At 39.0% G+C, this 15,385-nt stretch overlaps 1 protein-coding gene across 7 annotated transcripts in view; it reads right to left on the reverse strand.

The window, feature by feature from the left end:
• Positions 1 to 15,385, reverse strand: part of LOC106080961 (trithorax group protein osa) — a 169,742-nt gene that overhangs the window by 28,725 nt on the left and 125,632 nt on the right. For 3 of the 7 annotated variants that reach the window (XM_013242599.2, XM_013242618.2, XM_059362469.1), the window contains one exon: positions 10,408 to 10,449. The exons of the other annotated variants lie outside the window; for them this stretch is intronic. In XM_013242599.2, the coding sequence (XP_013098053.2) occupies positions 10,408 to 10,449 (42 nt within the window). The remainder of the gene's footprint in view (positions 1 to 10,407; positions 10,450 to 15,385) is intronic. 7 annotated transcript variants of the gene reach the window in all.

Consider the following 15,385-nt stretch of genomic DNA (forward strand, 5'->3'; position numbering starts at 1 on the left):
TTTTCACACATTTTCTTTTTAGAAAATCTTTTAACAAAATGTTGTCTTTTAAGTAGCTTTCAAAAACTGTGCCTTCAGATCATTAAAGACATTTTTTCTTTGAATTATATTTTATCAAAATTTTTTATTTAGGGAAATTTTTATTGGAAAATTTTATCAACGGTTTGTATTTTTAGATGATCACTCAAAATTTTATCTTCAGAGAAAATGTTATTTAAGGAGTTTAAAATGTTGATCGGCTTGCTGGGGCTTGGATACACTGAAAAAATGTTCGTCCTAATTTTAAAGATTTGAGCCAAAGATAAGCAAAGTTAATTTAAAGATTATCAATTTATCAACTTTCTAAGGAAACATTCCCTTTGGCGAAAATTTTTTGCCTTCATATTAAGAATTTCTTATTTTAACTGGTAGGTTAATAAATCCTTAACTTTACGTATTGTTATTAAAGACGAAAATCTCATGAAGGTCAAAATATCGTTGAAAGTTGGGAAATAGACTTTGGGACAAGGCAACAGTGTGCCTTAGCCTTACAAATGGAGCGTCTTTAAATGTTTCGTTTTTTAAGGTTAAGATGCTAAGTTAAAAAAAAAAAAACATTTTTTCAAAAAATAATAATAGGATAGCCATCTGTGAAGTAAAATAAGAATCAATTTGCGATCAAAATTTTTAATGGAGGGTAATGTCCGATCGCATATTTATTGCAAAGTTTTGGTTCTTTGGCTCGTTTTCTTTGCTAAAATCCTACGAATAAGAAAATAATTTTAAATTATGGAACAACTTTTTTCAGTGTAGGGTGATCAATTCGACGTCAAAAAAATCCATTTTCCGAATTTTAATAAAGCGGTGAGTGTCTTTAGAGAGAATTTTCTTTAATTTTTTTTTTTTGGGTTTGGTTATCTTTTCACAAATTTTCTCTTTTTAGAATTTATAGAATATTGTCTTTTATGTAGGTTCCACAAACTAAGCCTTCAGATTTTTTGTCGAAATTTCTCCTTTGAAGTATATTTTATCAAAATTTTGTATTTAGGGAAAATTTTAACAAAAATGTTTTTTGGAACATGTTATCAAAAGTTTGTCTCTCAAAATTTTGTCTTGAGAAAAAATGGTATTTAAGGAATTTATAATGTTGGTCGGCTTGTTGGGGATTTGATAGGTTGAAAATATGTGATAGGATTTTTTTCTTTTGTTGTGGCAACACTGCCCTTCATCTCAAATGCGCTCTCACGATAGATAGTTAAAGGAGAGAAAGAACAGGGAGTAACAAAATGAAATTTGTATTAGAACCCTTGAATGTTAATGTTGACGTTGTTTTTGGCGAGACCATTCGACAGACGACCGACCAACCGACCGCCGTCGAATCACCAGCAGAACGGCGACTTATAGATAAGAATTACTCATACCCCAGAGGATCCATACATAAAGCAAAGGAATATAAACGATGAACCCACCGACAAGCAATGTTGGCAGCAGCAGCATTATTCGAAGAGAAGATGATATCACGAAGAAATACCATTAGTTGAGCTTGAAAGGTTGGTGGTGTTGGGTGGCATAAAAGGGAGAAAAATTACTCCAACGAACATGGTTGCAAGCCGGCCGGCCGGCCGGCCGGCAGTCCAGTCAGTTGGCTGGCGAACGTACCAACTGACTGACAGTCAGCCTCAATTGAATTCAATCCATAATAAATAAAACGACTTACGACTTATTCATTCCTTCAGAGCGAGTGATAGAAGGGGGAGATAATGGGGATATTGTAGCAGTTGGAATGCTTGCGCTATTCGACTTCATGCATACGAAGCTACATACATACACACTGTATACGGATAGAAGTATGTACATTCGCACATAGCAGTACATACTTGCTTGAAGAACATTTAAAGGGGGTGTCCGTCCGGTGGTGGTCCGTTGGGTTAGGGTCACAGAAGTAATAAAACCACACTGTCAGTCAATCCAATAAAGTTAAAAAGATATGGATGGCATGATTTGGGTTTGGCATGGGACTCAAGTTGGTTTGATGTAGTATATGTACCACGCCTTTTCACTCCGGCTGGAGGGGGTACTACTTGGCTAAGCTCTTTTGTAGTTGCTCGGTGCAAACTCAGTCGCACCAAATCTAAGCATAATCGACTCATAGGGATACATTTTAAACTAGGAGGACAACTACAATATACAACCATAAATGGTTATTTGAGTGATGGGACAGTAAGAGATTTTATTAACGGTACAGTGTTTTGGTTTCAATGGTGATACACCTCTTACGGAAGGCGGATTAGAAAATAACCAACAAACTGCAATATTCCAATTCATTTGTCATTACCTAATTAAAGCATTTTCAAATTGTGTCAAATTTATGTCCTGGTAGTAGGTTAAATTACCATTAAATTTGAAATATTTTTGTTAATAGAATGTTCTTACTAATTCAAATATATTTTCAGAAACCTTACAAATAGGAAACCCTTCAGAGATCATTCAATATTATTCAAAATGAATGAATTAAGAAAATTGCCCCTGGCAAAGTTCGGCCTGGCCCAATCTTATGCACCCACCACCATGGGATCGTATTTGTCAAGTTCTTTGCCCGATATCTCTTTATAGGCAAACAAGGAATAATGGAATTGCTATGCTATTGGAGCTATACCTTGTAATGGAACGCTTTGGGCCATACGTGTTTAGGATGTTGGAGACCATAGCCGATGTTAGTGTGCTTAATTTGGACCGTGATTTGCAAAGTTGTTGTAATTCGTAACTTAACACCATGTGCAAAATTTCCAAATCGGACAAAAATTGCAGGTGGTAAGGGCTCAAGGTTTCAAAACGGGAGACCTGTTTATATAGGAGCTACATCAGGTCATAGCCCAATTTACATCGTACTTAGCACAGTTGTTGGAAGTCGTAACAGAACAATCCGTGCAAAATTTCAGCCAAATCGGACAAAAATGCGGATTGTAAGGGCTCAGAAATCAAATCGGGAGATCAGTTTATATGAAAGCTGCTATATCCAAATCGGAACCGATATACGACCTACATCGAAAAGAGGTTTCAGTGCAAAAGTTTAAGCGGATATATTTATTGATTCGACCGCTAGGCACGGACCGGAGGAACGGACATGGCTATATCGACTCAAATTGACAAGACGATCAAGAAACATATCCTTTATGGGGTTTCAGATAAATATTTCAAGGTGTTATTGGTGGTGGGTATAAAAAGCTGCCAGAATGAATGCGCCGAAAAAGTCATTGTACGGGAATGGGCCAAAACGCCGTACAGTTTGCAACTCGTTTTTAGCCGACTCAGAGCACTAGTCAAGTCCAAAGGTGGTTAGATCGCGCAAACGTGTGTAGTGCAGGATGGTAAGGTCACGAACAGTCTTGCAGTGTAAGGAGATTAACGCCTTTTCTGAGGATGGCAAAATCAGCATCGTTTGGGTGCCGGGCCATAACGGACTAAGAAGGAATGAAAGGGCAGACGATTTGGCGGTGAAGGCCAGAGGACTGCCGTCAATAAACTTTCGGGTCGACGCAGTCCGAGTTAAGAGCGTGGGCAATGAATGCGCATGCAACCCTGTGGAGCAGCGAAACGGTAAGAAAGAGGCCAGTATAGCTTTCGGTATCATAACGGGACACACAGGACTATGAGCTCGATTATGTAAAATCGGTGCGGCAAGTGATAGCATGTGTATGGCATGCTGGGAAGATGAACGCTGGAGCATTTCCTTTGTTATTGATCGGCTTTCGCGTCTAACAGATACCGGCACTTAGGTGGCGACACAATACCAGATATGGATTTTGTAAGTAGATTTCCTTTTTCGAGGTTACTTTTTAGTTTTAAGAGCGCACAACAAGCCGATTACTGGCTTAGGTGTATGTCTATAGTAGCATAGTGCAGGTTAATATTTGCACCCTCCTTTCAATCTAACCTAACCTAATTGTCCACTATTATGGCCTACAGCTTGTCACGATATTCCTGTGTTGTGACAACAACTAACCGTCTTCATCCAACAATTATTGGTTAAAATGATATGCTTTCAGAGTGGTCTGGTGAACAGATAAATTGTGTCGAGTTTTCCCTGGATGCATGCGGGGAACACATCCTGCACGTTGGCGTTTACCCTTGCCAAAAGTAGTTAAGGTGGCTGAATCTACCGGATCGTTCTTGGACAGAACTACTTTAGTGAGTAGTAAAGAGGTTTGCTTCTCCTTCGTCGTTATGAATGTAGTGGTGGTCTGTCTGATACGCCGCTTTATCTAAATACCTACTTTTATGCAGCTAGAACTTGAAGAACTTGATATTGGTGGTTGGGACAAAGTGCTGCCGAAAAGCGACATTATTCCTACCCTCTTTGCGTAAATGCTTCTAAATATGGCGCCAAGCATTTTTGAATAATTCAGGTTTATTCAGAATTGGGCTGATTACTTTTTAATGGGGGAGTTTTATTTGGGAGTTATTCTATATCATATATTGTTGTCATAAATCCCTCAATCATTATGTTAGATAAATAAGATATGTAATAAAATTTAGTCTTTGCCGTAGTGATTCTCTTTATCTTAAATTGGCTTTTGACTGGCCTACATGATCGTTTGGAGCCCTGATCTACCCCTACATACTTTATCTCAAAAATTAATATCAAATTCGTACTCTACTTTTAAAGGCCTTTATTTGACTTTTCCATTGAGCCAATCGGGGTACATGCCTCCTCAAGTCTTTCATTTGATACCAATAAATTTTCTGATCGTTTTACATGTCAATTATGGAGGTTTTATGGGAAGAACTTTCCCCTATGTTATTTGTAAATGCAAATTAACCCATGAATATTCCTCTAAGGAAGGGAGCAAACTTCTCAGATATCACTGATTGCTGTCCGATTCAATTTTTAAGCTCAATGATAAGGGGCCACCTTTTTACAGCCGTGCTCGAACGCAGTGCGTCACCTCGTTGGGAAGAAGTTTTTACATGGCATAGTACCTCATAAATGTCACCAGGATTATGAGGGGATTACCATGATGATCTCGCCAGGATTCGAACCCAGGCGTTCTGCGCTACGGTGGCCTCCCCCAGGTTATTTGAAGTTATTTTTTCCCCTTGGGCCTAAACCCTACATCGCATGATAATTTCAGAAAATAAACAAACAAAGCGCAATAATTTGACAATAAGGATAGGTTAGGTTGAAAAGAGGGTGCAGATATTAATCCGCCCCAAAGCCAGTAATCGGCTTGTTGTGCGCTCTAAAAACTATAAAGTAAACTTTAAAATTTTTTTTTAAGGAATTCCGTGCTACTTACAAAATCCTTAATTGTTTTCAATACCACTCCCCTAAGTTGGTTCATATCTGGTATTGTGTCCCCACATAAGTGCCGGTAACGGTTAGGCGAGAAAGCCGGGCAATAACAAAGGAAATGCTCCAACGTTTCTTTATCTTCCCCTCATGCTCTACACATGCTATCAGTTGCCGCATCGATTTTGCATAAGTAAGCTCGCAGTCCTTTATGTCCAGCTATGATACTGAAAGCTATACTGACCTCCTTCTTACTACCTTTCAGTAATAGCTTCGTCTTCTCACGATCTGGATCTCCCCATAGGATTTTCGCCGTCCTACCGACCGTTTCGCTGTTCCACAATGTTGCATGCGCATTCGTCGCCCGCCCCCTTAACTCGGACGGCGTCGATCCGAAAGGGTTTGGGGTAACAAAGTTCATTGAATGCAGTTTTCTGGCCTTCACTGTCAAATCGTCTGCTTTCTCATTCCCCCTTACTTCGCAATGGCCCGGCACCCAAACGACGCGGATTTTGCCATCCTCAGAGAAAGTGTTAATCTCCTTCTTACAAGACTGTTCATAACCTTACCGTCCGGGTTGTTATTGCCCTTATGGCAATTTTACTGTCGGCAAAGATGTTCACACCCGGCGTCCTAACGTTAGCACCACACCACCTCACGTATTCCGTGATAGCTCGGATCTCCGCCTTTAGGACTGTATTATAGTCAGACAGTCTAAAACAGATCTCAGTCCCTGGGTTTTCAATGTAGACCCCCAGGCCTACTAAAGTGCCATCACAGGTATCCGATCGGAAACCGTAAATTTTAATTTGGGAGGTTTTATGAGAAGGACTTTCCCCAGGTTACTCGTTCTTTTTCCAACTTGGGGCTAAACCCTACATCGTGTGATAATTTCAGGAAATAAACAAAGCGCAACAATTTGACTATAACGTAAAAAGGGTACAATTAGTATGACGTATGAGTAGTGTATTACACTTCTTTCAATTAATCATACGCACCAACGTGTGGTATGGTATTTGAAGACATTTTAATAATGCGCACCACTGTAGCCTACTTTACACAAAAATATCGGGCAAAGAAGAAACGAAACGAAGGAAAATAAAAGGTTACACTGAGGAAAGCCGACAGAGGGGCATTAAAAATTTGGTTGAATACCGGCAGTCAGAGCGTCGAATGGACGACCGACCGACCGACGGACGAAGCGACTAACTTACCAACCATTTCAGCCAACTTTGTATTCTGTACGTTCATACAGCATTGAGGGTTTTATGCTGCTAAACATTTTGAAAAGAAACAATGTAAATAGAGGGATACTTGGAACTTTACTACTCTCGGATATCGTAAAGAGCAGCAGCGACAAACAACCACACAGTCACAAAGGCATGCACTTACATCCACCGCCTGCTTACGTTCATACATACATACACACAAACACATATTTTATTGTATTGTAGACACAAGACTTTATGAAAAGACGACAACCACGACGACGACGTTGGCACAAAAACACTGAAAAGAGAGGGGCGCAAAGGAAATCTTTGAGAGTTGATTTGAGTTGTGTTCACTCAACCGAGCAGAGTATGAGTTGGAATACCAAAACCGAACCATCACCAATTTTTATGTGGAGTCATGTCTTTGATGTTGTCGTTGTCGACTTTGCTATTGCATGAGTAGAATGTTTGTGTGAATGTTTGTTTTTTGTGCTGAGTACGATTGTTGTTGGCACGTCCTCTGCTTCCCCCCCTGGCTTATTGTTGTAATAATGAATTTTGAGAAAAACGACAACGATAAAAAGAAAAATTAATGCGACATACAAGTTAAAGTCGTCTTGTGTTTTTGGCCTGTTTCTACAAAAACGCTTGTGCTCTCTCTCACTCTCTCTCTCTCTCTCTCTGCTCCCATGGACCCACACGTTTCTTCTGGTCGGTCGAGAAAGGCATAACTTTTTTCTACTTTTTTCGAGGGGAACCGATAGAAGTGAATGTCAAACTAAAGGAATGGGAGTCTGAGTGCGGGGCAATGGTAAAGAAATATAAACAATTTAAGCTGCTGCTCTGTTGGGACGCCGCTTAACAACGGCGACAGTTCGCTTGTGCTATTGCCGGCTTCTTAGTCTCTTGATAAGAGATTCAAATGTTGTTTTGCAACAAAGACCGGGACGTTGTACGCGCGATACTGATACACAGAAACACAAATAGATAGGAGTATTAATGTTGTAGCTTTACAAGCTGGCAGATAGATGGAGGAACATGCCTCGCTGTCCAAGAAGGCAAGAGGTTACTTTGATTGTTGTAAATATTTTTTTTTTTAGTTTATGAGGGATGTTGGTGGTTGTATAGTATAGCCAAGATGGTAGTTGGCACTTTTACGTTGAAAATGCCCAGTGGAGATTGCTGATTACCCTTCACTGCACTTACGGCCAGGGAGAACATAATATAAGGCTTTGCATCAATATCCATTTATTCAGCAACCATGAGACATGCACTGATATTGACACAAATTTAAGAGTAAAACACCAGCACATTTCACTTTCATTTGGGAAGACCAAAGATGCGGAATACCAGCACAGTTTATTGCATCTCACCATACCCATCGTAAAGGCGTTTTGGTTTTTGCACGAGAACAAAGTTCGTCAGCTTTTGCTCAGTTCCCTTAAAGCTAGCAAAGGCGCGTAAATCTCCCAGCATGGCAATGTCATAAAAGCACAGGCGTCTTATTTGTATTTTTGTGAAAGCAACACAAACAACTGGCAAAGAAAATATTGATACTGCCAGTTTGAGTTAGAAAGAATCACCTTTGAATAGTTCTCCCACTTTGGTTAACACAATAGCCTGAGTAGGTATAAACTAAAGAATTTTAATATTCCCTGGGTAAAACCACTCAGCACGTATTTTTGTTTTCTGCTGAGTCGGTCAAAAAACAAATTGCACTCTTTGTAATTGGAACCGATACCAAATATGTTCACACAAAAATCTTGGTATTTTGAATTTGCAACACTTTGTGTAAGCTACCCTGTATATACATACAAGTTTATTATTCAGTTTACATTGATTGCAATTTAAACATAAAATCCTTAAAAAAAAACTTCGTGCTTTAAAACATATCCGTCCAAAAACCTTGTCAATGAAAACAGAGCATAACACCCAAACATTTCGGCTTGAATTTTAGGCGTATGCCAACGACAGCCAAATGCTGAACGACTTACAAACAAACTGGCAAACAGCGAAAAGGAGGACCACTTGAGCACGCATGGCACGAATGTTAAGTAAATCATGTTGGCATTATCATACGAAAAAAAAAACACAACAGCTGAAACAACAACTGTTGCTTAAGTCAAATCCAAAGACCTCGAAGAAATTACAACAACTGTCGTAGCATTAGGGCAATGCCGCAACATTCAGAAGCATTACAGTGTCAAAAAGAGAGTTAGTTGGCAGTTGCAGCGTTCAAGATAGGCAGTTAAGATAAGTGTGCCACAATGTCTGGAGGGTACAACGTCAATGTGGGAATGTCATGAACGTTATGACGGGTGTTTAAAAAAAGTCATTGTGTTTCGGAGGTATGGGTTTCGAGAAATCAAAATCTAATCATACAAAAATAAAGCCTCATTTTTGTTAACACATGAGAATGATTTCAACAACTACCTCAAATGGAGCGAATTTATGATTTTAATCAAAACAATAGGCATACGAGTAGATACATTTATATATAGATAAAGAATTTGAAGTTCGCAGCTAGACTAGTTGGTGGCACTTGTGAATATAGATAGGTGAGGGTTATCTAAGAACATGCCGCAAGCAGAATTCTGCTCTCAATGGCATGTTGTTTGTGTCGTTTGCATTTTCTAAATATCCACTATTTCCTTTCCAGTGAAGAAAACTGTGGCGTAATGCACTTACATAGAGTTTCGGCAGCCTTAGCTTCCAACATCTATATCTTTCTTTCCTTTATTTATTTGCTTTTTGCTGTTAATTTGATTTTTCTAATCTTTTTCGGCAGACCTGCCTGCTTTGAAGAAAAATAAAATAATTAACGACACCTATTAGCTTGGCATTTGTGGTCAAATTTTGTGAGAAATTAAATTCCTCTGTTATTTCTATTCTCTTTGCAGTAGGCTCCGATCAGTGATGCCAACAAAATGCTCGAAAACAGAGTAAAATATTGTGACAAAGAGCAATAATAAACAAATTTGATTTGTTGGTGAATGTTACAAATAGTTACATACATCCATATGTTAGGTTAGGTTAGATTGAAAAGAGGGTGGGGATATTAATCCGCCTCATGCCACTATGGACATACACCTAAGCCAGTAATCGGCTTGTTGCGCGCTCTAAATTCTTGAAATAACCTCGAAAAGGAAATCCAAGTCAGGAGTTTTGTGCTACTTACAAAATCCCTAATTGTTTTCCATACCACGCCCCTAAGTCAGTATTTGCTGTGTTTTATTTTACTACTGGATAGATAAAGCGTGAAGGACAAAAATAAAAAAACCACCATGATGACGGTATTTAAAAAAGTTAGTTTAGCTTTGGCGGCTGCTTTAATTTTAAACGTAGTTTTTTTCATCTCAAACAATAAAATCAATTTGTTGTGGCTAATGCCATTATAGCCATAGCAGCATGCGGCAGTAAGTCTTGATAAATGGACAAACGGCATAATACGTGAAAGATAATACGATCGGATCAATTCATTGCCATCATACTAAGGAAATTTTATAAAAATTGTTTTTTGAACCCTATTTGAAGCAAACGCAACAAAATCGCTTTAAATGTCTTTAATCAATGCAATTACAACAAGTGATGCCTAATAAAATGTATGTTAACTGAATTATTCGAAAAATAAGTGATACAAAAATTGAGTTTATGGGTCGTAGACACTAGCTGCTCAAAACGTACCCCTAACATAACAAACTTGATGAAAGCATTCTTATAATTTCTACGAACTCGGCTATTGATTTCGTATCACCAGTGCCGCACTCCCGCCCAAGGGTTTGGCCTCTTATCCAACCCAATGTCTTTTATGCCAATATTTGTAGTGTTTTTTTCTTCAATTTTAAATTCGATTTTATTTTCGAATGTTCTCGAAAATCTGCATAGCTCTCGAACCATACACATTAATAAAAATGAATAAAGCAATACCTTATCTGATTTCGTAATGTAATCCATTTTTTTCTGGTTTACCTGAAATAGAAGAAAAATCATAATTAAAAATCAGACTTTAAAAATTATGTTTGTTCTATTGTGGTGTACTATATAAATGTGATATGAAAGCGAAATCTAAAAACAATCACGTGATCCATTGCAACGGCGTCGAACTGATCATAACGCTAACAGACTTGACATTGTTTTATTATAACTGCGTACATACAGTAAAACATGATCTTACTGAACATTTTCCTGCAGAAGCGCAATGCCTTACGGGTTTTTTACCTTTAGGTTCCCGTTATTCACAAAACCTAAAGCAGCTTTAAAATAGGATTATTTTACAGTTATATACAGGAAATCTGGCAAATAAACCTACTTTAAAGCTGCATTATGTTTTGTGAATACCGATGTAAGAAGTTAATCGTGAAGATCGACTTGTAAGAAAGATACAGTTGAAACAAAATAACTGTAATACGCTTAAGTGAAAAATCCCGCTTAAGTGAAATTTGGTGAAAAGAACCATTTATTTTGGATTTATCTGATGCAATCGAATTCGCTTTAGTGAAAAATCGCCTAACTTAAAATGTCGCTAAATTGAAAAAGTTTTTAATCCCCAAATTCCGTTTTTATATGAAATTGAGATCGCATAAGTGAAAAAGTTATATATATGAGAGGCTATGTGGAAATTTGAAAAATTCGCGTCATCAATCCAATTCGCTTAACATATTTCAACAGTCCGCTTATGATTGCATCTGACTTTAGGGAGTTCAACTGAGCAATGCTCATTTTCAATTCAATGCTTTTCATACATAATTAGATTTAGTTACTTAACTTACTTTAATTGGCTATGATAGAACATTTGGTCCACTACCCGAACGTAGAATAGCGTTCCAAGCACATCGATCTTCTGCGCTCATTCTAAAATCTCTGACACCAAGTTTCGAGGTGTCTCCCATCACTTGATCTTTCCATCGGGCTTTTGATCTTCCCGGTTTGCGTGTTTGCCTTCAAAAGACTTCTTTGCTGGAGCTTCTTCATCCATTCTGACAACATGACCTATCTTTTGATACGTGCAACTATGCTATCGTCGTCATACAGCTCGTGGTTCATACGTGGCCTATGCAAATTGCAAATTTTGCCCATGAACATTCCACTAAGAAACAGGGGCAAACTTCTCACATATCAATGAGTGCAGTCCGATTCAAGTCCGATTCAAGCTCAATGAAAAGGGGCCTCTTTTTTATAGCCGAGTCCGAACGGCGTACCGCAGTGCGATACCCTTTTGGAGAGAAGTTTTACATGGCAAAGTACCCCACAAACGTTGCCAGCATTCGGAGGGGAAAACCACAGCTGACATTTTTTTCTGATGGTCTCGCCAGGATTGGAATCCAGGCGTTCAGCGTCATTGGCGGGCATGCTAACCTCTGCGCTACGGTGGCCTCCAATACGTCGCCTTTTTTCTCCATTAACACAAACTGGTCCATATATTTTACGAAGTATCTTTCTCTCAAATACTCCAAGCACTTCCTCATCTGCTTTCTCATGTACCCATGCTCCAGAACCATATAACACAATGGGTAGTATCAGTGTCTTGTATAGTGTAATCTTCGTCCGTCGAGAGGTGGCCTTGTTTCTAAACTGCTTACTTAGTCCAAAGAAGCATCTGTTTGCCAGTATTATTCTTCGCTTAATCTCAAAACTGGTGTCATTTGTTTCGGTTACGGCAATGCCGAAGTAGATAAAGTTTCTTTATCTGATCGGTTATACAGGGTGTTTTGGGAGTTAACCCCTTGCATTTCGTCTTATCTCCATTTACTGCCAGACCCATTTTCTCTGACTCTCTTTCGATTTTTTCAAAGGCTGCGGTTAATATTTCCGGTGACCTATCTATGATGTCGATGTCGTCGGCATCGGCATCGGCGAGTAGCATGTGCTCTCTTGTGATCAATACGCCATATCTATTAACATCTGCATCTCGTATTATCTTCTCCAACAGGATATTAAAGAGATCACACGATGTGTCTTTGTCTGAAACCTCGTTTGGTATTAAATGGTTCGGTGTTGATTTGTCCTTCTCGGGTCTTTTCCAGGATTTGGCACAGTGTGAATATCTGTTCTAGGGTGGATTTACCAGGTCTAAAGCCGCATTGATAGGGCCCAATTATCTCATTGACTTTAGGTTTTAATCTTTCACACAGTACACTCGAGAGTATCTTGTATGCGATGGGGAGGAGACTTATTCCTTTGTAGTTGGCACATTCCGTCTTGTCTCCTTTCTTGTGTACGGCACATAGTATGCTGAGGTTCCAATCATCGGGTATGCATTCCTCTAGCCAGATTGCGCATACGCCTTATCAGCGTGTCGCCTCCGTCCATAAATAGTTCAGCGGGAAACCCGTCGGCTCCTGCTGCCTTGTTGTTCTTTAGTCGGGTCTCTGCTACTTGGACCTCAATCTGACTAGGAGGTAAACATTCTATACCATCATCATTGATTGGTTCTGCGGTATCCGCCAACGTCGGACACTAGCAGTTGTGTAAAATGTTCCTTCCATATCCACAGCTTGCTATCTGTGTCAGTTACCCGATTTCCTTCTTTGTCTCTGCAGGAAAATGTGCCTGCACCAAAGCCATCGGTTTGTTGTTAAATTCTTTGGTAGAATTCCGGACTTCATTCTTACTCCTGTACATCTCAATTCGCTCGCACTCACGTCTTTCCATTTCCTTTTTCTTTCTGCGGAATAGAAGTTTCTCCTCTCTCCTTTTCTCCCGATACCTCTCCTTCATCTGGCGCGTTGCTATTGATTGCAGGGTTGCTCTATATGCCGTATCCTTGGCTTCAGTAGCATCTTGACTCTCTTGGTCGTACCATGGGTTTCTTGGGGGAGGTTTTCGGGTCCTCAAGTACGGATTTCGCGACATTTTCCATGGAGTCGGCAATGGTTTGCCACTGCGCCATTATATCATCGGGACAAGCAGTTCTTTCATAAAGCAGTTGGGTCAGTAGAGTGGAGTATGCCGTTGCCATCTGTTGTATTTGCAGCTTTTCAATTTCGAGCTTCCGCTTAATGAAAATAACGGATAAACGGAACCAAAGTGATGCATTTTTCACATTGCACTTATCCGGTTTCGACTGTACATCCCATAATAGGTCCATTGAAAGCATACAAGGTTTGAGGGTCATAGTAATACAATTATTTTAAATGTGGGCTTCTTTCGAAATATTTATAGTCCAAACCGACCGAAATTTATCAGGGAAGATCAAAAGTTTATTAGTTTTTATCAGATAAATATCGAGAAGTACGTCTATTACCAAGAAAATGGCGGTAACAAAAAAAGAAAAGGGGGAGGGCACAATAATAACAAGCACACAATCATCAAGAGAATCAAATCGTTATATTTTCTTTCCACTGACAACATAATGGCCATGCAACACACAATGGCGTGCCAAAGAAGAATGTGGAATGAAAGAGGAAACGCTGAAATAAACAAACTTTTGCGGCATTTTTATGGGCAGCAAATAATAAAGTTGAATTGTTTTGATGCTGTTTTTTTTGTTTGTTTTTTGACGTTACATTCTGAAAGTCAGGGGCACAAGTGTCAGAGGAGTGCATACAAAAAGATTTGGTTAAGTTGAAAACGGGGGTAAAAGAAGAAACCAAAACAAAAGTGGTAACATTGTTGTCAAAACTATCACATCTTTATTAATGCCAAGTACGACGCCATGGATGGTTCGATTTTACAGTTGTCGTTGTTGTTGTGGTTGTTGTTGTACAACGAAAGACATATGTATGACATTCATACTTACACGTGAATTGTATACTTTTGTCATCATCATTGAAAGCATATAGGAGGGAGTATTTCATATGTTTAAGTACACGCTTTTTTCTCTCCATTGTTTTTGTTGTTATGCATGTAGCTACCCAGTGAACGTAAGTTCAGAATTCGTTCAGGTATCTGTACGAAAGTGGGAAAATCCATCCGAATTCGGATCCAAAGTCTGTCCGAAATCTTAACGAAAAATATATGGAGTGGTTGACACGACTTTGGAAATATATGTCGGAGGTAAATTTGATGTTTCTGACAGAATGCTTACAGAAATCTAAACGAAAATTATACGAAATTCGTAAGGTAATTTAGAGTTGTCGTCCGAATTCGGATGTTGCGTCCGACTTGTTTTATCGAATTTCAACCGAATTCTGAAAGAATTCTTATAGAATTGGAGTGTGTTTTTCGACGGTCCAAACTACAAACTTGCTCTATTAAGGATCTCCTATTTATAGTCGAGTCTGGACAGGACGTCGACACCTCTTTGGGGAGAAGCTTTTACAAGGCATTGTACTTCGCAAATGTGGCCAAAAATGTGAGGGGATAACCACGGCTGAAATTTTTTTCTGATGTTCTCGTCAGGACTCGATCTCAGTCACTCAGCGCCAAAGGCGAACATACGTTCTGTTCGAAATTCTGAGGGAATTTTTGTTCCGACCTCTGGCCTCCAACAAAAATATGCAAAATAGCAAACATAAAAAAAGACAAAAACATTCGACAACGAGTTCAGACATCGTTCAGAATTCTATCCGAACAGTTGCTAAAAAAAAATTCTACCGGTCAAAAAAAATGTGCCACAAAAGCAAGCACAAAAAAGAAGACAAAAGAAATCCAACACAGAGTCCCGACTTCATTCCGAATGCCATCAGAACTGTCGGAACAAAAATTCCTTATGCTTAAAAAAATTAATATGTGAAAAAGCAAGCACAACAATGGACAAAAACATCCGACACGGAGTTCAGCTATCCTTCAGAATTCCTTCCGAACCATTTAAAGAAAAATTAAGAAAAACCATACGACAGGATATTCAGAGATCGTCTAGTGTTTTTTCAAAACGGTCGGAACAGATTCAGGGTCTTAAGACCATAAAAGCCACATTTATTGTCTGCTTTCGCTGAAATTTGGAACAGGCACCCAATTTTGGAAA

The sequence above is a fragment of the Stomoxys calcitrans genome, chromosome 2 (genome assembly GCF_963082655.1).
Source record: "Stomoxys calcitrans chromosome 2, idStoCalc2.1, whole genome shotgun sequence".
Lineage (NCBI taxonomy): Eukaryota > Metazoa > Arthropoda > Insecta > Diptera > Muscidae > Stomoxys > Stomoxys calcitrans.